The sequence below is a fragment of the Buteo buteo genome, chromosome 10, assembly GCF_964188355.1.
Source record: "Buteo buteo chromosome 10, bButBut1.hap1.1, whole genome shotgun sequence".
Lineage (NCBI taxonomy): Eukaryota > Metazoa > Chordata > Aves > Accipitriformes > Accipitridae > Buteo > Buteo buteo.
Window position 1 is genome coordinate 31,312,897 of NC_134180.1, and position 23,078 is coordinate 31,335,974.

At 38.2% G+C, this 23,078-nt stretch overlaps 1 protein-coding gene across 1 annotated transcript in view; it reads right to left on the bottom strand.

The window, feature by feature from the left end:
• AK5 (adenylate kinase 5) overlaps positions 1–22,698 on the bottom strand; it is a 98,941-nt gene extending 76,243 nt beyond the window's left edge. Inside the window, exons 1-5 of the mRNA XM_075039214.1 lie at positions 22,577–22,698; positions 20,511–20,697; positions 19,352–19,519; positions 12,993–13,162; positions 12,772–12,885 (exon numbers count right to left, since the gene is read on the bottom strand). Of these exons, the coding sequence (XP_074895315.1) occupies positions 12,772–12,885; positions 12,993–13,162; positions 19,352–19,519; positions 20,511–20,697; positions 22,577–22,636 (699 nt within the window). The 5' untranslated portion in view covers positions 22,637–22,698. The remainder of the gene's footprint in view (positions 1–12,771; positions 12,886–12,992; positions 13,163–19,351; positions 19,520–20,510; positions 20,698–22,576) is intronic.
• Positions 22,699–23,078: the final 380 nt, after the last annotated feature.

The window sequence follows — 23,078 nt, forward strand, 5'->3', positions numbered from 1 at the left end:
TGGCAGCTAAGAGGATTTTAATTTCTGCTATCCTTTTTGGTCTGTGTTGTGAGCACCGTTTTCTGTCACACCCATCCCCGCACTGAAGTTCAGGAACTACAACCTTACAGCAATGAGAAAAAAATTTTGGGGAAGTTTAGCTCTTTTCCAGTTAAATTCAAGTTGCCCTTATGGCTTTCAGTGTTCCTCATAACTTTTGGTTACTCAAGCTATCAAACAGTTACAGAACTGATACCTCTGGTGCTTGAGGTGGGGAAAGCAATCACAGTCCCACTTTCTTAGGAATGCTGCTAAATGTTCACAGGCAATCTTCGGAGGTCACCACTATTTAGTACATGTGGTGGAAAAAACAGAAGTCACAGAATCATAGTATCATTTAGGTTGGAAAAGAACTTTAAGATCATCGAGTCCAACCACAAACCCAACACTGCCAAGTCCACCACTAAACCATGTCCCTAAGTCCCACATCTACACATCTTTTAAATACCTCCAGGGATGGTGACTCAACCACTTCCCTGGGCAGCTTGTTCCAATGCTTGACAACCCTTTCAGTGAAGAAATTTTTCCTAATATCCAATCTAAACCTCCCCTGGTGCAACTTGAGGCTATTTCCTCTTGTCCTAAAGTCGCTCAAACACCTGAATTCACAGGATTTAAAAAATGGGGCTACAAGCCAACTGTATCCTGGGCTGCATTAAAATAGGTGTGACCAGCAGGTTGAGGGAGGAGATTCCCCCCCTCTGCTCTCGTGAGACCCCACCTGGAGTACTGCATTCAGCTCTGGGGCCCCCAGCATAAGAATGACATGGACCTGTTGGAGCAGGTCCAGAGGAGGGCTATGAACATCATCAGGGGACTGGAACACCTCTCCTATGAAGACAGGCTGAGAGAGTTGGTGTTGTTCAGCCTGGAGAAGAGAAGGCTCTGGGAAGACCTTAGAGCAGCCTCCCAGTACCTAAAGAGGGCCCACAAGAAAACCAGAGGGACTTTTTACAAGGGCATGTGGTGACAGGACAAGGGGTAATGGCTTTAAACTGGAAGAGGGTAGATTTCAATTAGGTGTAAGGAAGACATTCTTGACTATAAGGGTGGTGAGGCACTGGACCAGGTTGCCCAGAGAGGTGGTGGATGCCCCATCGCTGGAAGTGTTCAAGGCCAGGTTGGATGGGGCTTTGAGCCTACCTGGTCTAGTGGAAGGTGTCCCTGCCCATGGCAGGGGGGGTTGGAACTAGATGATCTTTAAGGTCCCTTCCAACCCAAACCATTCTATGATTCTATGATATGGTAAGTGTATATTAACTGTATTCATAAGATCTGATTTTGTTCTTTCCTCCACCTTGTTGTTACAAAGAAAACTACCTCTCTTTAAAGACTCATCTAAAAATCTTTTTCTCACTAGCTTAGTGTTGCCTTTTAAAACATATTAGAATCCTCTGTAAGAAGCATTTGAGATAAAAACAAACCCTATTGTACTGTGCAAGTTTTTATCCGATTACAGATTAGAAAGGGTTTATTTGTTCTCACATACAACCACAAAGTCATTTCTGCTGTCTTTACTTACCCAAACAAAAAAGTTCATACTTTAATTTTAACTAACATTAGTAAAAAAATTAGCTTACTATTCTAGAAATGACATAATCTAGTTACATTACAAATGATGGTGGATGCTCAAGAATGCTAAAGAGACATTTTTCTCATGATGTTTCCTATCTAAGGAGTAATTTTGTCTTTGTTCAGCTTGATACTATGTAAATTTGATAGTAAAATTTGAGCTATACAAAAGTATCACCAAAACATCTACATGTATTCTAATTACTACTGTGTTAAGAAGGAACTGATTTATATCTTTATGTTCATTACACAGTTGTTATTAATACATTGCTACTGAGGGCCAGAACAAACCAACTATGCTTCTGAATACTCTCTATATCTGGGTCCCTCTACCCAAGGATGTTAAATTGCCTAAAGACAACCACTAGACTGAATAGTTAAGACTTCACAGGTGGACGATCTGGAAAATTAATAACCATGTTTTAAAAAAAGAAATCCCTTCTAGCTAGGTTTCTGTCATTTGAGGAAATATGACCTGAAGTACAGTCTGGCCTTTTCTCCTGGCAGTCTGAGCACAAAAAGGTTCTTCTGAAATCAAAAGAAACAAATACAGCTTTTCAAAATTGGGGTGATGGTCATTAGCCTTTACAAAGGAGGTCACTGACAGAGTAGGATATGGAGATGAGGAAGTAGAAAGTGGCTAAAAAGCAGAGCCATTTTCAAACAATAAAGGACAGTCTGATAAGCAGCACTAGCAAGCCGGGTGGTGGCCTCTCTATCATTACAGAAAATTAAATAGGGTTTTAAAGAAAATCAAATTATTTTTTACGCACATTGTAGATGATTGGAGACATGAGGACACAAACTACAAACCAAACCCAAAAAATACTAATTCTGGTAATTTTTAATGAGTATCTATTAGATTTTGAAGCAGTTAACCTTGTAATCTATTTTTTTTTAAATAACTGCCAGTGGGAGAGAAGCTTTCTCCTACCTCTAACACATGTACCTCGATGTCAACAAAACCAGAGTACCTTTCCTCCCCTTTTCAGACTATTCTAAACACATAATTGACAGTTATTCTGTCCTTTCATGAATGAATTATGACAGTTAATTTTACTACCAGATAATAGCTTTAAGGCACATAATTATTCACACGAAAGACTATGAAAGTACATTTCTGTGTTAGACTTTCATGCAATATGGACATTATTAAAAGTAGCTCTGTTAAATTGAGGTTGCTTCATTAGTAGTAGAAGCATAATGAGGAATTTGGGAATTTAAAGAGCATACAGTAGTAAAGAAATCCAAATTATGACACAGATTCTGAAAGAAAATGCTACAGGTTTCAAAGCCTTTTAGGTCATGGAACACTAACTCACAAAAGGGAATGGCTGATGCACATTGCAGTGGACTGAGCACAGAGACATCTCAAGTCCCAGTGTGAATATCCAGCTGATTGGAGCTCCCTAACGTACATTACACAGGGACTCAGGAATTATAACTGCAAATCAGGGATCTAGTAATGCGAGGACAAAAGCAGTTTATACAAGTGAGTAGCTTTAGTTAGTATTTCCACTTTGTGGATCCTAATAATAGTGAAGAAAGATGGTAAGAAATCTTTAGATGCTCCAAGCTGTAGCTGGCCTTCTCCTCACTTACAACACTCGCTCCCAAACATCTTCAGGACTAGCATCTACCACGTACTCAGGTCTGTGACATCATACCAGACCTCCTCAAGTGTAGGACTTAAGCTTTCGTGTATCACATAACTTCACATATAGCATCACACCTTACAGAGAGTACTTAGAATAAATAGATCACTCATCAAATTATTAGCCCTAAAGGAAAAAGAGGAAGGAGACAAAGGGAAGGTCTCCTTCTGTTCCACACAAGCATGAAAGTGCAGCTTTCCACAGTCAATCTCAGTTCTTTAAAGAAACTGTGGCTGAGTAAGTGCAGCCCCACAGCAAGGGAAGAATCTGAATGCCACCACGACACCATCAGCTGTGCAAGTTCTCATCTGCTTAGTTCCCACAAACTGCACTGGCTTCAGGGGTCAGTTCCTTTCTAAGAAAATGGGAAAGCACACCCTGGGCCTGATTTTCTTTTTTTCTAATTGTAAAATGAGGATAATAATGAGGTACAACACAGTAATTACTGTGGAAAATTAAGTAATGAGGTTTTAATTATTTCCTATTGCTTTTTAAAATGGACAGTTCTCTACAGGAATCGAGTGCTGTCGTTCTTAATTTTTTGACTAGTAACAGCAACAATACAAAAGACTGTATCTTTAGGAACTAAAACTATTTTTTTCTGACACTCTGGCTTTTATAATTTGAAATACATTTCACTCACAGAAATAAAATGTCAATGAAAACAATGGTTTCAAATTCTCAGTTCAAGAAGCCTAGTTTCAAATGAAGTATTGTCTAAAAGGTTTTCTGTAGTACAAAAAAAAAAAAGTAATTCAAGCATATTTGAGGTAGGAATACAAAGCAGATTCTGATTATGTGATGTCCCTATGAATTCATCTTTTACCTGCAGAATATGCATCTTTATCATCAGAAAGTAGCTGAAAACCATTTAATAAACATAAGCCTTTGCTTGGTTTTAGATGCACAAAAGAGTAACATCTCTTCTCTATCCATAAGTATACAGACCTAATAGCATTTAATATGTTTCTCCTACATGCATTTACAACCTGCAGGGTAAACCCTTCAAATGCTATTGAAATTTCACTCCTGTTTTCATGAACCACTCTGTTTCCACTTACCTCAGCTGCACCTGCCTGCAAGACATGCTTATAAATACTTTAACTTGGAATGTAACAGGCTAGTGTGAACATATGGACATCTGGGATTATTTCTGTAAAAACATATCTAGTTCTCCTACATAAATATGAGTACAAATTGCTTTTTTCTAACAAAAGGAAAGGTTTTTTTATGACTCATTTGAAAACAAACCTATTTTTTAAACTCAGAACTAACTGTTGTTGAGTTTTATAACTAGGGAAGAAGTTTTATTCTGAGACTCAGCTTGTACAAAAGGTGTACAGAACCAGCACAGACTGAAGAAATGGATTCCTTCATGCTGATTTCCCATAGCATGCTCATCTTGTGCTGAAGGCAGAGGGTCTTATCCACGTACAGAAATGCATGTGAGGAAGGACTGTGGGGCTCAGGGAAGTGAATTTGACTACTTACTAACTGGAACTCAGCAGAAGGGAGAATCTTTGCCTATGGGAAATGACAGGTTTCTGGTTATTCACAACCTTCTGAATTTTAAATGAGACAAACAGCATATGGCATCAACTCAGAATAAAACTGGTGGGTACATTCTCTCATTTTTTAGAATAATATTTACTAGTAAGTAAATCCTACTCTCTTTGGGTCTGAATCTCCTTCCTAAACTGGAACAAGGAGTAAATTGAAAGTAATTCCATGCAAGTCAGTGGTGTTATTGACATAAAGTAGTATTAAGTGGAAAGATGCTCTCTTCTCCCTGGGGATATTTTCTACATCTCCTCTTGTTGGTGAGAGTAGTGTAGTTTTTTGCTAGAAATTAGATGATTACACTCTCTCTCGTTATTCCTCATTAGGCAAAAGACAAAAATGCTCTGTTTCTTAATTCCTGGTATGTTCTACTAGATACTCCTGAGAAAACTTAACTGACAACTCATGAACAACTGTCATTAATTTAACAGTGAATTTTACTGTAATTGGTAAAGGTTACTAGCAAGCTAGTTTATGTCCATTGTGTGGGTGCTCTCCCTTGTAATTACTGGTTTGCTTTTCATTGTTCCATCTCTGCTGGTTACTAGACTGTTTGCATATTTTTTTCTTGTTTTATAAAAGCTAAATCATGAATCGTGTTGTCAAAGAATGAATCCTGCTGATAGAATTTTTTCTGGTAACTGCTTTTGAACTGTCTTGACACTGGCCAAAAAATAAGCTTCCAGCAAATTGCCCAGACTACATAATTAGGCCCCCTAATAATCGACTGAGAGAGGCAGGTGTCTTTAGGGAGAACTGATTCAGATTTTCACCTGTGTAGGGCAGCTAGTAGACCAGAATCGCTATCTGTAACCACTAATGCTAATGCTACAAAGAAAGGTCTAAGCAGACCTCTGGTTCAGAACTGCTCAGCAGACACCTCCACCCACTCTGAATTCAGAACATCAGGTCCTCTCCTGAGTGTTAAGGACCAGCAAAGGATGAGCTCTCCTTTGGCTAGTTTGGCTAGCAGAGAAGAGCTCTTGCCCAGAAAAATAGGAAACCTGAGGTCTAGGGTCTCTTACCCAGCAGAAAATTGAACCACTGCTTGCCTTTGCCCAGAGAGTGCTCTAGCTTCCAGGAGAGCAGACAGACAATGATAAGACTATTCCACAGGCTTCCTGCTCAGGCTTGGCTTTAAGAAAGCAATGTAAAACTCACAGGGCCAAAGAGAATGAATGAGAGGAACCACAGCAATGCAGACTGCTGATGTGCTAGCCCTCCCACTCCTCATACAGACGACTGGGTACATACATCCAGTAGGGGACTGTACATGAGGCTTACCAGCTGGGAACAATGAAGTGGAGATTTGGGAAAAGGGAGATAGAAATTGAGGAGGGAATGAAATGAAGAAGACACATAGACCATGATACAGAAAAACCACCTTTACCAGAACAAAAACCTATTGCAAAGAACAGATCCTTTCCCCTTAAGAAGATTCACAGAAAGGTTGCATTCATTTTCCTAGTTGTTCTGGAGCCCACACTCTTGACCAGTGACACATCAGGTTTTCTATGAGAAGCTCTTTGCAGAGCATGAGCTTGGCAGTCAGACCGCCATAGGTCAGCTGGCCACAAATACCTATGTGAAACTTTGAAGGGACTGCAGACATCCTTTCTGCTTGGAAGTTTAAGTAATGGACTTGGAGGAATAGTGCTGCTGTCCTTAGCCTGTGAGGCTGTGGACATCCCAGCATCCTATATTGTGCCATCTACATGTAGCTTGTTCTACTTTAGCACAATTAATTCCCATAATAATTTTTGTAAGATATGTATTTGGGAGTTAAAAAGTTAAGCCAAATAGCAGCCAAGATGAACTAGTTATTCTTTGTAGGTGTAGTGCATTTATGAATATTCTTAAGGATACTTTAAACAAAGAATCAGATATCATTTACTGCCTCTGTTTATTATTTAAATTAAGATTTTACTTCTACAAATATCATCTTGTCACCCAGGCCATATAACACAAAAATATTTTTAAGATAATTTCTACAAAAATAGTCTTTCTCTTTCATCAAGGAATTAAATTATGTTCATTAATGAATAATCCTTAGTTCTAATACCTGTTCAATATTTCATTTCACTATTAACAAAACTTACAATTAATATATTTGAAGCAAACTTCACCTGTACTTACTCCATTGAAACTCGCAAGGTTAATGTTGGTGAAGGAATTACTGAAATCAGAAGGGAAGTTATGCATGAATGACTGAAAGTGGGGGAAAAAACACAAACCCAAACCAAAGCAGTAACTGAAATTAACTGGAAAATACTGAAGTGAGAAATTGTTTCTCCTGGGAAGGGTAAAAACGTATTGCCATGTGAGAGATTACACAGAAAGTCAAACTGCAGTTTCTTCTTCACAAGTCATTTGAGTTCAATACACCAGTCAGAGGCATTTCATTACAGTGTTACTGGAAAGGAAGATATTTAGCATGCTTGAGCATGCTGGTACTGTAGATGACTTGCTGAATTTCAAGCTGACAGGTTAATGGTAAATAAACCATTTTCTCCTTGGCATTTTCGAATGTGTGCTTGGAATCTAAACACCTTTCTACTATTTGCACTCAGCAGAGATCATGAATACCTCAGAAATTTGTGTTTTAGGATAGCTTTACACCTAGGCTCAAACTGAAAGGCTAAATAAACCCGTATTAAAGATGTGCTACTATGCAGAAGGATTTCAAAATTATCAGAAGGCAGAAATTACAATATATTTAAAACAAATATATAAAGTGGAAGTTCTATTTGCTTTTAAGACATTAAAAATTCATGTTTTCATTTTTTCTCCACAACCATGACTTCTTGGAACTTTGTTTTAAAGTGAGAGCTGAGATTCTCATAGTCACATGACTTCAGGGTTTTATTAAAAGTACCCCTATCAAAAGTATTGGCAGTATTGACTTTGCTTTCTGGAATTAAGAAATGAGAGTCAGGATTTGGCAACAATCCAAGACTTCCAATGAGAGAAGTTGTATGTCATGTATTCAGTTTTCAAAGAGAAAAATACAAGCCTTATTTCAACTCAGATAAGAAGTTCAAAGAAAACTGAGGGAAACTCAGAGAAAACTGCAGTGCTCATGGCTGTGAGTTCTCACAGGCTGCAATAAGTCTGCAATGAGTAGCTGACCATTAAGAAATGAAGCTGGTGTAAGCGACCAGAATGGCAGAGTTGCTGCTAGTTAGCAAGCACTGCTGAAAATCTGAAAACATCACTGATGCCATCTTAAAGACTTCTTTCCTGCTCAAAAGATATGGATGATAGGAACAGTGATATTAACAAAACTCAGTAAAAGAGAGGGGAAAAAAAGCTTTAATTCAAATGTGAAATTCCTCAGATGTGTAAAGTGCTTTTTAATCCACTTATTCCAGATTGACATTATTGCTTGGAAGCAGTGTTTGTTACTTCTGGTTTCTAGATCTGAGCAGAAAGAGAAATACTCTAAGTGCTTCAAATGATTTACTGCTTTATCTTAGGCACTTTAGTCATTGAGATGCAATGTGTTTTAATACAATTCTGCCTAGCAACACATTGAGAACTTGCTGTCCACACAAGAGCCTGGCAACATAATAAGGAAGAAATTGTCATCTTTTAGCTATACGTATGTTTGGGAATGTTAACACAAGTTGGTTTGCTTTGACTCGTTTACTAAAAATAACATTTTTTCCCAGAGAAAAGTTCAGCTTCTGGATTAGTCAAAGGGATAAAAATGTGCTGGTAGTACCAAGAGCAATTACAAGTGAATACATTGTGTATTTCTATACTACAACATGATGCAGGACAGGTACTGTAACTAGAGTTCAGACGTGTATCCATTTGATTTTTTCACAAAATGAAGAGATTATGAAAGCTCAAATAGTGTCAAGTATCAGTAACAGCTATGTGAGCCATAAAACTGAAGGAATTATTTTAGCATAAATAATTTGTTACATTAAAGATGTCTACAGACATGGCACAGCCAGATTTTACATGTGCTTGCAAAAGAAACCAGGCATCTTAGCTAACCTCTTCCTTTTCTGCTACTAATATGGTGAACCATTTCCAATATAAATTAGTTTATCTTTACAATAACTCAGCACAGTTCTTACTGGAGAAAGCCATGTAATAATATATACAAAAAGGTTCAGTAAACAGCATTCGGGGAACTATAGTGTTAGTGTTTGGGAGCAAGACAGATTTTATGCCCTTTGTGTCTTGCCTTTCAGTTGTTTATCACCTACTGTCCACACCATGCACTGGTGGAGAGAAGGGAGATGATGTGGCTCAGACCAAAAACTATACAGGCTCTCTCCTGGTCCACCTTTCACTGACCACTGTGGCCAGCTCACATCTAGTCCAAGTTTTGACTTCCTGGTCCTTTATATGACATTGGGTCCAGAAACCTTCTTGACACCACTGCATCATGCACCACAAAGAGGAATAACATATGGGTAACAAAACAATATAGGCTTCTTATGATCAATGAAGACTAGACATGCTTTCCTGAACTAAAATTATGTTAGGTTTTTGTAGACTGTTTTGCTTATAGACCTGCTATTTTCCTCACATTTGTTCAGCCCCTGTTCCAGCCTTACCTACTCTCTCAATATCTTGTATTACTCATCTCTGTTTCCATTCAGTTTAATAACCTGTCCTTCACATTCTACTCCCACAATTTATTTTTGGTATTACTACATATATTCCTGGAGTTTATTTCTGTCTGTGTAAACAATGGCAAAGGAGAAGTCTATATAGTGGAACATGCCACTTTTCAAATGAATGCTTCTTTGCTTATTTCAAGCTTCCAATACGCATCCCAACATACTCAAATGACTAAGGATAAATGAACAGTCACCCTTGTCCCTGCTGCTCATTCCTCCCACTGGCATCTACTCTATATCCTATACGGCTGAAAGAACTGAGAAAGCCAGCATATTCTATTTACCCTTATACAAACTTACCATCATTATTTTAATTTACATCATAAAATCCAAAAGTGTTCTAGCTGCTTTATGGAACAAATAATAACATAAAGTCACTGTTCGAAAGCACACAATTGTATTTTAGAACCCTTGTAATCAAAACAATTAACAGCTGCAAAGGGATGATGAATGAGGGAAAATTATTAAATAAATAGTAACTCCTACTTCATGCATTTTTTGGCAGTTTCCCCAAATGTAACCTTTAAAATGGCTTGTGACATACAATCTTTTCTACTGTTTCAGGTACATAAGCATTAAATGGACCATCTGAAAGAATAAGTATTCACCTATGACAAAATTAGTGATAACAATAAGAATTAATTCTTTATTCAGAACTTTTTATCAACAGATCTGTGTTCTACAGAGGATGTCTTTGTAAGAAAAAGACAGATGTTTTACAGAATAATGTGATTTGACTATTTGCATTTTGTGGGATTTCACCATTTCCTTCAGAAGGATATTCCATTGCTTTACAGATCTTCTAACTATAAAGTGTCTTACTATTTAATCAAAACTTTCTTTGCTGAAATTTCAACTAATTATTTCTCATCTTGTCACTTTTGGCTAATGAGAACAATTCTGTTCTGTCCTTCTACACACTGCTAGCAAGAAAGCTATAACATTTCTAAGCTGTGGAAAACACCCATAGCATCTTTAATAGCAGACCTACACAAATTATCACAGCAGTTAATTACTGAATTCTCCACAACTCAGTTGCACTTCCCATTGAGGGATCTCTGAGTGACTTAAAAATGTTAGCACATTTAATGTAAATAACCTGACATGCCATGGATTACTGTCAGTCTCATCCTGTGAAAGAAGATGGGTACCACATCTGCTGATAGTCCCCCTTCCTTACCACAAGACCTTCCTACTTATGTGTGTAGCATTATGGCTTACTAAACAGAGAATTTTAAAGAAACAACAAACATATTTTATTTCTTTAAAATATAAATCCAGGATAAAACACTGAATATATCTCACTGGATTAAATAGATGTTGAAATATATACGTCCATTGTACATTTATTTCTGTGGCCTTAGATATGCTCTTATAAGAGGTCAACTGTGAAGAAAGGTGAAAAAAGGGGAGCCTAAACAGACCAAATTTTCTTTCTTATGCTCCTATAAAAGCTCTATGATTCCTTCTTTCCTTTCCCATATTTATTTTAGAACAGATATGATTGAAGGGAGGCCCTACGTGAAGTGCTCTGGTACTTTTTCAGAGACACAGATGGTCATCTATCTTTCAGGCAGAATCAGGCCTTGAGGAGTATGATATAGCAAATCCCATTAGACTGAAAATGAAGGAATTGTCTGAGAATATAGTCAGGACTAAAATGACTAAATCCATCCTCGCTTTTCTCTAAAAAAAAAAAAAAAAAAAAAAAAAGACCAATCTATAGCATCTACAGCATCCTTGAAGCAAGAGCACATACTCAAAAGGAGCCAAAGTTAGTCAACAAGAACTAACCAGGCTGGCAGAGGGGAATATTTCAGGTTAAGTGAGGAAACACTGTGAAAGCATATTAGAATGGTGCAAAGGGAGGGTTCAAACATATCTGAAATATAGTGTCCATCTTTCTCCCCTTCTACCGCTCAGTATTGCCTGAGCTTTTTCTATTACCTCCTGGACTCCACTTCTTAGTGGTATTACTAATGGACCCTATGATAGGTACTCAAGCGTTGTTTAACTGGTTTTCCTTTCTAGAAGGAGAATCTGACCCTACGATAACTCAAAGCACTTAATTTAACTCGTATGAGTTCTTCCAGATTCACTTCCGCCATTCTTTCATCAAACACATCAGCACAAAATTATAGCACCAAGAAATGCACTTAAGTCACACTATCACTCAATATACTGGACAAAAAATATAAGGCAAGGAAATGACCATTAAGCCTAAATTTCTGCTGTTTCATTTATAAAATAGTCAATCTTCTCTTTTGCTAATTACAAGGAGATAGAGCTGGCAGTCATTGGCTATTTTCTGTAATAAACTATTTTGTCTGTTTTCTTTAATTTCCTCAATTCAGTCTTCTAAATTTTGCCCAGAATAATACCTTATAAAAGCACACTAATGAAATGCCTCATTAGCTGCTTTCTTTTGTTACTTCTGTCTTGGCAATGCCACTTAGAATTCAAAGTACAGAAACGGTAGTACACCAGCAATTGTGAAGGACTTTGAAACACTCTGCATGAAGGGTGCTCTAAAAATTCAGCACTGAAACTGCAACCCTTACTTGTGACCATAACTGTTATGTTCACAGCACTTGATCACAAAATGACATAAACTGTTTGTTTTTCCACTGAATTTAAGTATTTTTAGATTAGTTTAAAATACACACATGAAAACAACATGTGAATAGAACGTGGGAATACAGTTTTAGCTGACTAAACCTTAGAATTGTAGTTTAGAATAACCAAAATTATCTAAATTTCTAAAAAAAAAAGCATAATTTCTGGTTTACAAAAACTTGCAAAACATGGGCAGTTTTAACCCTTATTTTATTCTAGTCTTTTCAATGCACTGTAATAAACTTGAGATTAAAAGTGTTGTGAAGATATACATTGATTTAAGTATGTTTCTCTTACTGTAGATTAAATTGAACAAATAGATATGGAAATATAATGTCTTCCCCCTTTCTAAATCACTAAGATACAAACAATATTAATTGTTAGAATTGATATTATTTTCTTCTTCATCTTGAGAGGATTTTCATTACAGAGACAAGAGGCTTGGATTATTGCTTATATTACCACATTGCCTTTTTACATAATATTCTGTCTTCAGACAGGATGTAATATAATGTAAACCAAAAGAATAACCTTTTATCAATCTGTAATTACATACTTGCAAAGATTTAAAGAGCAATGCTCAGTTAGAAATAACATCTAGTCTTTCTTGGAATCTGATTGATGATTTCAAGAAGCTTAACTGTTGTAGAGATATGTAAGTTATTTTAAGAATAAAAACAATCTCTTACTTGGTCCTCAAAGGAGATCGCCTGGGCAACATCTCTGGGAAATCCATCAATCACTATACCCTCTTCATCAGGGATCTGCATTAATCTCTGCTTTATCTCAGTTATGGTTGTTTCCTTTCAAAGAGAAAAGAAGTTATTTAATATTGTAAAGGAGCTTTTCTTGATGATGCACATAAATACAGCATGTACAAAAGTAAACATTAACACAGGATACGCTGTACCTGAGGGGCCAGTTCTCCAGTAGTAATTATTTTAGCAATTAGACTCCATTTTCTATTGCTGCTTGTGCTGTGGATCTTCTTCCTTAACAATTCACCAACTGATATGTAGTTAAATCCATAACGTTCTGCTATTTTCAAACTCTGTGTTCCTTTACCACTTCCTGGGCCACCTATTGGTAATTATAAGCAAACCATTAAATTCACCTTTGATCTGAAGTACCCAATCACATGTGAAATCTTTGCTATTGGCACCAATTTTCCAACCAATATTACAGCAAATCTTGTAGTTGCATGACTTGTTACCAGCCATTAGAAATGGTTCTCATCTACCTGATCATAAAGGTAACAGTTTGTAAAATGAAGTAAAAAAAGAAAACAAAACCAAAAAACTACTTGTGAATTAAAAATAAACACAGTCTTTCAGGCTTGACCTCATTTTAAAGCTGTTCCTGGAAAGGAATTTTTCTTTATTTGTAATAGGGGAACAGACAAATGAACTGGTCCCTTCCTGAACTCTGTGAATCCAAAGATAGAGCCAGATAGTCTGAAGTGTATTCATGTTAGAAAGAATCGTACTTGGTTAAATAAGCCAATTAAATCAATGGACTAGTCATGAAATAGAACTAATAAAATCTGCTCCTAAATATGCTTGCATGAGTTTCTGAGGTTTTCTAATTTTAAAAGACAGAAAAATATTAAATAATCAGCTGAGATGTTTCCATAGTGATTTGGTACAAGGACTTTTATTGAACCACGCATACTTCTGGTATTGATGCTTGAAGCATCTGATAAAAATGCAATTTGTTAGGTTCAGCTTGCTAGACAACTTAAAAAATAAAGAGACTCTTCAATATAGCAGGCAGTATAGGTATCAAAATCACAGAAAACAGTTACATTACATAGCAGGGAATGCTGAAGTGAAGCTCAGCTGGACAGCAGAAGCAAGAATGCATGTAAAAAAAAAAATCAGACTATGTCTGAACTAAAAGGAGACTTTATGATGTGAAGAACAGAGAAACTGGAATCCAGTAGGTAAAAATAGGGAATTGTTTTGTTAAAAATAAATGTTTATATAGAGAAAAGTGTATGTTACTGAACAGCATAAGAAAGCAAAACCAAAACAAGTGGGTTTATATTAATTCCCAACACTAAGTAGCTATATTTTGGTGTATTGTGTATGAGAACACTGAATTTTATTTCAACAGACAAAAAATTAAGATTTGTTAAAAATATATGTTTTCTATGAACTTTAAAAAATACAGCAATGCAATGAAAGTAAATATGAATACAATGAGCTGCTTCTTAGCAATTGTCTAACTCTTTCTTATATTACCATATTATTACCATATTATTATTCTTATATTATCGTATTATTATTCTTATATTACCGTATTATTCTCATAAATAGCTTTTAGGCATTTATATAATTAATACATATTTGACTGCAGGATAAGCTTTGCAGTATTTCTTCATATATGGCTATGACACTCTCTGTGTAACCAGGTTCAAACCTGTGCCCCAATACTGCATGTCAGAGAGATTTCAGTATCACCAGTAGTCACGAGGAACTCTTCTGTACCCCTGATGCTGTGATAGTAACTCTCCACCTGGCCTTTGTAACTCAGATAGGGACACATTTGAAGAGAATGCACAGGGAAGCTTGCATATTGTTAAGGTGTTCCCATACCCTGCCCACAGTTTAGTTATACCCTTGGGAAAAAAAAAGGTTTTAATCATTATCCAATTAGTCTAAATTATGCTTAAATCAAGCCAGGTTAAGACAAATGCAAATACAAGCATTTATCTGTAACATCCAACTAGTCAATACAGCTACAGGTGTTCACAGAATATACAAGCAAAGAAATGAAAGAAAAACTGTGTCTTATCTCAGTACAGTAAGGTTACAACTGAAAAATATTTTCCCCTCATTCAGTTCACTTGCTGTTTCTCTCCTAAAAAGGCACATGCTTTCTCTCTATCTTTTGGCAGATTATGTTAGATTTTACAGCTACTCCTCCATTTCAGTTCTTCTAGGTGATCTAGATGGGCTTAGTTTTTTCAGCTTGAAGTCCTTCTTTCATAGACAGTTTAGCTATCCTCTTTGTTAGAATAAAGGACGTTTCCCTTTTGTAGATATGCAAGCATCTGATATACTAGGAATCATCTCCTCGACTAAAATGGCTACAAAGCAATTCTGCTTCGGCTCTCCCCACTCCCTTTGATGGCACGCTCAGCCTTCCCCCATGACAAATGCATTTCACCAAACCTTATGTTGTGTTTCACTCCTGTATCAAAAATGTACCTGATACAAATGTTCAAACAAAATAGTTTACAGTTTATTACAGGCTCTTGGAAATTTGGAATGATAGTAGGTTTGGAGTAACTGATTCCCAGTGTCTTTTCTCTTATGTAGACAAAAACAACAGCACAAAGAAGTGCAGCTTATTGTTCGATGATTGCTGCCAGTTTGTATGGAGCAGATTTTGCCAGGTGAATGGATTACTACTCGTTACTGGAATGTCGGTTCACTCTGTGTAAAGATTTCCATAAGCAACCCTCTCTCTCTATATAAAGCCATATACTGCAATCTAATGAGCATAACATAAATAATGTATCTTATATATGTGTGTGTTTATACATACGTGTAACATTTATTACTATGAATTATGTGGGTTTATTTACTGGCAATAACCCTAGCTACTGGAAAAAAGGGGCGGTAGGTTGTGACTATGCGTTGGAGCAAAGGGTTTATAAAACATACTGGAGCCAATGCTGTGCTTAATTCCTGCATATAGAAAACTTCAAAGGAAGGAAATTCAGTTTATTTCCCTGGAGACTCAAGACAAGTTTGAAACAGACTATGTTGCACCCCAGAAACAATAAAGATGTAAAACATATATAAGTAACATGTAGAAAATTAGAAACAGAAAATTTAACAAGGAAAATAGTATCCGCATTCCAGCAGAGATACAAAAGATGCCAGAAAAACAGAACTGCTACTTGAAAAAACATCAGTCTTTGTAAAACCGTAAAATAACTGAAAAAAACTTTTTGAAACTAAGTAGGTGATAGACTTTACACTCCTGTTAGGAGTGCCATTAAAGAGAATCAGAAAAAAAATGTGTAGTTTGGCACTTCTTCCAATTTGAATCGCAAGCAGAAAAAAACTAATAAAGTCTTTGCTTTAATGTTCATAAACTTCTCATACATTTTGTTTTTCTCAATCCAAAAATATCCCTTTATAGCAAGCTGGGATTATCCATTTACAATCTGAGGGGAAACATTCAGGTAATAAAATAAGAGAAAAGTGACAGGACAAAATTACTTCCCACAGCAAATTATTATAATTTATTGAACTACGTATCCATTCCTGACTCTTTGATAAATCATACCGACAAACTGTTCAGAAGAAAGGAAAATCAAATCACTTTTCATTTTAATTCTTTTCACTTATTCTGAGATTATACATTATTCAAGAAAAGCTTGATTATCTTACATATTTCTTAGAAGATGTCTAGACTAAGGAACATTTGTTGCATCTAAAATTATAATTGCTAACTGGTTTCAAGTGAAGATTTGTATGCCCCAAAAAGTTTTCCTAAAACAGTTGTTTTAATCTAGTTTTGTCAATGGAAGTTAAAAATTTCAATTTTGCTTATATTGTTGCAGATTCAAAATAAATTAATGTAATAATAAGATTTCTGAAAAGACTTATGATTTTAAGATCTAGCTGTGGACTGGATTTAACAAATCAACAGGCCAGCTGCCTGCTGACAGCACTATCTTTGATCTATCCTTTAAACTTTGATTATAAAAGGAAAACATACTCTTTTAATATTAACTAATATTTTTAATCAAGCGCAGTTTAAAAACGTCCTGAACTATGGGGCTAATGACACCAGATAATTCATTTGTTAAGATCTTTGTATTCAGGCTGTATCAGTAATAAAAATGTGTTTGTCAAAATAAGTTAGGAAGCACATTTTTAAACACAATCTAGTTTCCTAGTGTTATAATGCCTTAGAAACTTAATTTTCCAGTGATTCATGTGTGTGCCATCCTGGCTGGTTCCATCTGATTTTTCTAAAATCCAGTCACATACTCGCTTTGCAGCTTTATAGCTTTACATTTCACCAGAAGACTTTTCTGCAAACACAGGAAAAGAACAAAACCCCCACCTTTATTAGTGAGTTCTCTTTTGCCTTGCAGCTGCCTGGTTCATTATAAGGATGATAGATTTCATAAAGCAAAGAAGTTGTAAAAACCTTTATGGAAGCATTAAAAAGATCTTGGGCTTCTGCATTATTAAAGAAAAGTTCACCTAATACGTGAAGCAGAAGACAGGTCTTTAACTTCTATTCATTTCAGTCCCCAACAATGAATGGGACCAGTACCATCTGAGCTTGGCAGAATGGTTAGTTATCACTAGTTAGACATAAACACCTTGCTTAACTGAAGTTCTCACCAGCATTTTATGCAAAATGAAAAATATGCAACGTATTTTTGTGTATAATATTTGTATCTTGAAATTAATAGTACATTTTTTTTCATTTTCTCTCTTTCATTCAGTATATTAGTTATTCTTTTGTTCTTTCCAGTGTGTGTTTTTATGTGCTTTCTCAATAGAAAGTTGAATTTGGGAGAAATTTTTGTGATACTATACAAAATTGGTCAATAGCTGCTAAGCTACATATAGTATTGTGTTTCTATCAGACCACACTATAATAGATAGATTCCGAGAAACTCAGTTGGAAATTAACCCTAAATAGCCTTTGTAGAATGTTTACAATGTTTCCTGTATCTATGGGAGAAAAGAATAGCTCTGTAAAATCCCTGGTCTGTTCACTGGATGCTGGCATTCAAAGATTTCACTTCAAATACCCCTGCACTCAGTTCCAGAGGTGAAAGCCAACCTCTCTTTATCTCACCTAGATCAAACCTTCATTCATCACTCTACTGCAACAGAGCTACATGGATTTCAATGCATTAAGAGCCTTCTGTGGTCACTGAAAAGAAGCCAGTTTTTCTCCTTTATGAAAAGGAAGGCTAGCTAATTAATGAAGATGAAAGAAAGGCATGTGTTATTTCTCCATCTAATGCAAGCTTTATAGTTCAACAGTGCATGGAGAAATCTGCATGTTGAGATTTGTAATTCTGAAACAAAAGATTAAGAAAATTCAAATGCCTAAGCAATTCCTTCAGCATACCACAAATATCTAGAAAAATGCCTGTTTTTCTGTTTTCAGTATATTCCAATATCACATTTCCGAGAACTGCTGGATGCAGAGCCTAGAGGACGTGCTGTTCTTACAGATCCCACTCTATAATACAGAGAAGACACTTCTATTCTCTTCTACTATACTACATACTATTCTCTGTTATGGAAGCAATATCTCTCTTTAATATGAATAAGGCTTTATAGACTAAAAATGTGAGTCTCCATCACCTGGAACCTGTGCTGTAACTATTTAAACAGTCCAAAGAATCAGAGAATTAGGCCTGGCAGTAAAATTTCGAAAGACAACCATCCTAGATGACACGGAAACTAACTCAAAGAACTTAAATACAGAAATAGAATAAAATGCTGATCTAGATTTAAACTGTAGCTATTTCTTAATAAACAGTATGCTTGTCTGAGGCTAGAAAGTATGAGTTGTTTAGAAAGGACACTAAACAGCACACAAGAGAGAACTTGGGGAGAAAGCACAATTAACTAATGCTAACTGATCACTCACTCTCCCTGGCGTTGGCACAGGATTCATTCGCCAAATAGATCTAGGGATTAATTTATCAATGCAATGGACTAGTGACCACGTACGCTCACTCCAGCTGGACATACCAATCAGTTTTCAAGGTTCTAAATATAGAGGACAACAGTTCCCTATCACCTTTTTGAGCTGGCTTATCCAATATTTTTAAATAACCTTTTTTGTGAGCAGCTTTGAGTACTTCTACGATAGTGTTTTAGTTCAGATCCAGAGCACACTTTGGAAGAGCACTTTGGTTCACATGGTGGAGCTGTCTTGAAATGCACGAACCGGGTTTTTTTTAGATTAAATCAAACTGGCAGATGTGCTCCATAAGCAAACCATAAGCTCTCCAGCTGCTAACAGGCATCCAGTCTACAGAACATGGCCACATGTGCTCACTGTAACCCCTAAAATGCTTACAGTTGGGATGCTATATCTTCAGCACTAACAATTTCACTTTCTGATACACTCTAATTGGGCTGCACCACTTGCTACAGCAGATGGAAAAATTGTATTTAAATACATATAGGCATTCAAGGTATTTGCAGAACAAATAAAAAGGCAAAGTAACAAAGATAAAATCTTGTCAAAATGACTCTGCTTTCATACCTATGACAAGGATAATTTTTGGTCGAGGTCTTGCAGGATCAAATACATCATACTCCTCAATTAGCTCAGCAGTTTCAGAGAGGTCGGTGTCACTTTCTATTGAAAACTGTTGGATTGGAGGGAGTCGGTCATACCGTCGGTAGGGGAAGTTAGAATTATCAGGCATCACTGTAAAATAGTAAGATAAACTGGTAATTGTGGAAATACACAGAAAACTCAAAATCTATTGTGTACGCAGATTTAAATAAGTATAATAAATAAACATAAAGTATAAACATCTCCTAATTTTACAATGTGCTTGCTGTTAGTATATTAAATATTCCTTGCTTCTATTTAGCTGATTTATTAAATTGGAACCACTAGGAGCCAGTTTTCTTTGGTGTTTTTTTACAAGCACGTCAGCTTTTCTGTGAAAATCTGCCCATAGCACCCAGAGTTCAGCAGTGGCCTCTCACCAGAAAAGCCTTGTATTGCGCAGATAACCTGTGCTACTAAACAGAACTCTTGGTGATACATGTTGTACACAGCGATAGAGATAGTATTCTTGCTAATTAGTTTAATGAAATGCTGGATGGCAAGGAAGAATAACTATGGCAACTGAAAGATGAGCTAATTACTCTTTGTTAGCATTACAGATAAAATAATTACAGGTATTGGTATGACATTTGCTTAGATTTTATAAGATGCACCTTTTTCTAAGAGTTTACAATTTACACTGTATTTAGTAAATGAGCATATAGCTCCAATATAAACTAGAAAAACAACCTAGTGTAACTGCATTGAAGTTAGTATGTACGTCACCCATAAGGACCAACTAAAAATATAAGCCAACTGCACTGAGTCAACTTTGCCCCTGTCTTTGCAAATGTTTTAGGTAATATAGGAGAAATCTCTCCACTAATGTGTTAAACATTTACACACCAAACACCCATCATTAGGCTGCAAAATGATCACAATTTCTCCTCCTGCATAGCATCCGTTATGGGAGAAGAAAAACAAATGCCAAAACACAAGGAAACAGAATCCTTGAGTCCTTTGCCTAAGGAAAATTAGAATGAGACATGATCTGCTATAGAAGTACGTACAAAATAATTCAGTAGTGGATGTAAAACCACCCACAGTGCAAGAAATATAATCATTTTTATACTTAATACATTACCATTCCTGAAAAAAGACCTCCTGGATTGTCCTCCATTGAGCGGAGGCAGGGTCTTCTTTTCTGGGCTGACAAAAGTGTCCCATTTCACTTTTTCTGACCCTCCAAGCTCTTTCACCTTCTGCAAACAGCTTTCCAAATATTCAACTGGGTCATCGGGTTTGTAACACATTAATCCATTCAACAAACTCTGCAATGTAAGATCAGAAATACACACTATAATGATAGATGTCAGGAAGAAACAAGCACTTTTACATTGAATTTTACTTTACACAGAGAAACCCCATATTCCTTGTATATTCAGACTACCCATTTCAAGCCAATGCGTGAGAGCGAGGCCTGCAAAAATCGTACAATTGTGGTTTGCCAATGTCACAAAAATGATTCAGAACAAGCAGCTCGTGGCTATGTCTTTATATTTGTCTGTTTGCACGGTAATAAAACATGAAAATAGTAAAAAAGTTCCCTACATTTTTCTTAGAACGACTACTGGCACATACATGCAGAGCAATGCACAACCTAGGTAGCCCCCGAAGTTACATATTCTGCATAGCCTATTAGATGACTAAAACGTATCTTTTCCTTAAAGACCAGTGCACCCACAAGTATCTTATCCATATTCTTGAGTCAACACTTACACAAATAATGAAAAAAAGACTTTTAACAATCACGAGAAATACTCAAATACCGTCTTGATCAGTATTGGGAAAAAAACCCAACCCCAAAGTTCATAGGTGCTTCCAGATTTAATTGGCCAGAAATTCCCAGCCATTAGAAAACCCCTGCCTACAGTACTAATTCTGCTCCCATCGCACCTATGAGCATTATGGGGAGTGTGGAAGAAGGAAAGTCAGGCTCTCCTCTGATGCATGGTAATTGATTTTCCTTGACAAAGTGATACGTAAGTCACCATCTCACCTCTCCGCAAGACAACTGCATCCAACCTTCTCTTTAACAGTAAATGTCTTCCAGGATTATTTCTGTTCCTTTGTGCTTTTCCTAATTTTTGTGTAAATAAACTTGAGGGTCACAGTTGGTGTTGGTAATAAAAATGAATAGCTCCAATTCAGGATTTGCTCAGTTATTTGTTATCTACAGTTCATGCAATAATTGTTACTTACACACATTTGAATTTATAAAATAGGCTATAATTTCTATGCATCTATGCCCTTATTATACTACTTAACCAATCACAGCAATTAGCCATATATTTTTGTAGAAGATATGCACCATTTTTTAAAAATTGCTGGCTCAAGCTTTGAGTCTCTACAGAAAAACAGTTTTGTCTGCGTCTCTTGTTAAACCATTCACATTCTAAACGTGTTAGTAAAACGTTAGCATGGTCTCTGTCCTGTAATTTTCAAATACATATAAAAAGGTCTAGCTTGAGGACAGAGCAGGGGAAATACCTACGTGTCTCTGTGTGTGTGCGTTTTATATAGGCGGCAGGATGTCTGTCTGATTCGGGCGGAAAAAAAAAATAAAAATCCCCACTGCACCGAGAAGTAATTATCGACCATTAGCGGCAGGTAACTTGGGAGGAAGCTGAACAAAACCTCACTGAACAGTTGTGGGTTTTCTTCTTCTCCCAGACCGACGAAAACCCGGAGAAAACGTGAAGGACACCGCCCGCCCGAATTCCTCGGCAGCGCGGCCCCGGGGGGTCCTTTGCCCTGCGGACGCCCAAGTTCGCTCCCTCCCCAGGCGGCCGAAGGAAGGCGGGCGCGGCCGCCCGGCCGCCCGCGGAGCCTGCCGGCAGTCGGGCAGCGGGCAGCCGCTTCCCCGCCGGCTCCGCGGCCGGCAGCCCCCACCCCGGCCCGCGGGGCGCCGCCGGGCGGCCCCGGGAGCCGCGATGGCCCGGCAGCGCCCCCCGGCGCGGGGCGGGGGCCAGCCCTCCGCGGCGCGGCTCCCCGCGCAAGGTAGGCGCGCCGCAGCCTCTGCCTGCTCCGTCCTTCCAGCCACCTTCGGCCCGCCGCGGGGTCCCAGCGCGGAGCACCCCCGCGACGGGGCGAAAACGCTCCACACACCACCCCCCCCCCGGACCCCCCGCCCCGCTCCGCCTCGCCTACCTCGAAGAGCTGCGGGATCTCCCTGCGGGCCAGATACTCCTTCGCCTCGCCGGCGCTCATACCGCCAGCCGGGGACGGGGGCGCGGGTGGGCAGCGCCGAGCCCCGCGCACGGCACGGCGTGGCGCGGCGCGGCGCGGCGGTGCAATGCGGGAGCCTCGGCGAGGCTTCCGCGGGCGGGCGAGCCGGGGCGGGGGGGGAGGAGGGAGGCAGCCTGCCCGCCTCCCCGTCCCCGCTGCACGGAGGGAGCGAGAGCACGTTTTCCCCCGGCGGGGAGGAAGAGCGTGCGCTGGCTGCCGGGGAAGTTTCGGGGGTGCCTGCGGTGAGGCACCCGAGCGGAGGCGGCGAGGGGCTGTGCCTGGCTGCCAGCCGCGGGCAGGGTGCCCCGGGAGAGATCGGACCCGGCTCCCCGGGAGGCACCGTCTGCTCCTGCCGTCCTCAGGCGCGCCCCGCACGCTGGGAGGGCTGTGGCAGCCACTGCGGGGAGGGCTGTGCACGGGGGTA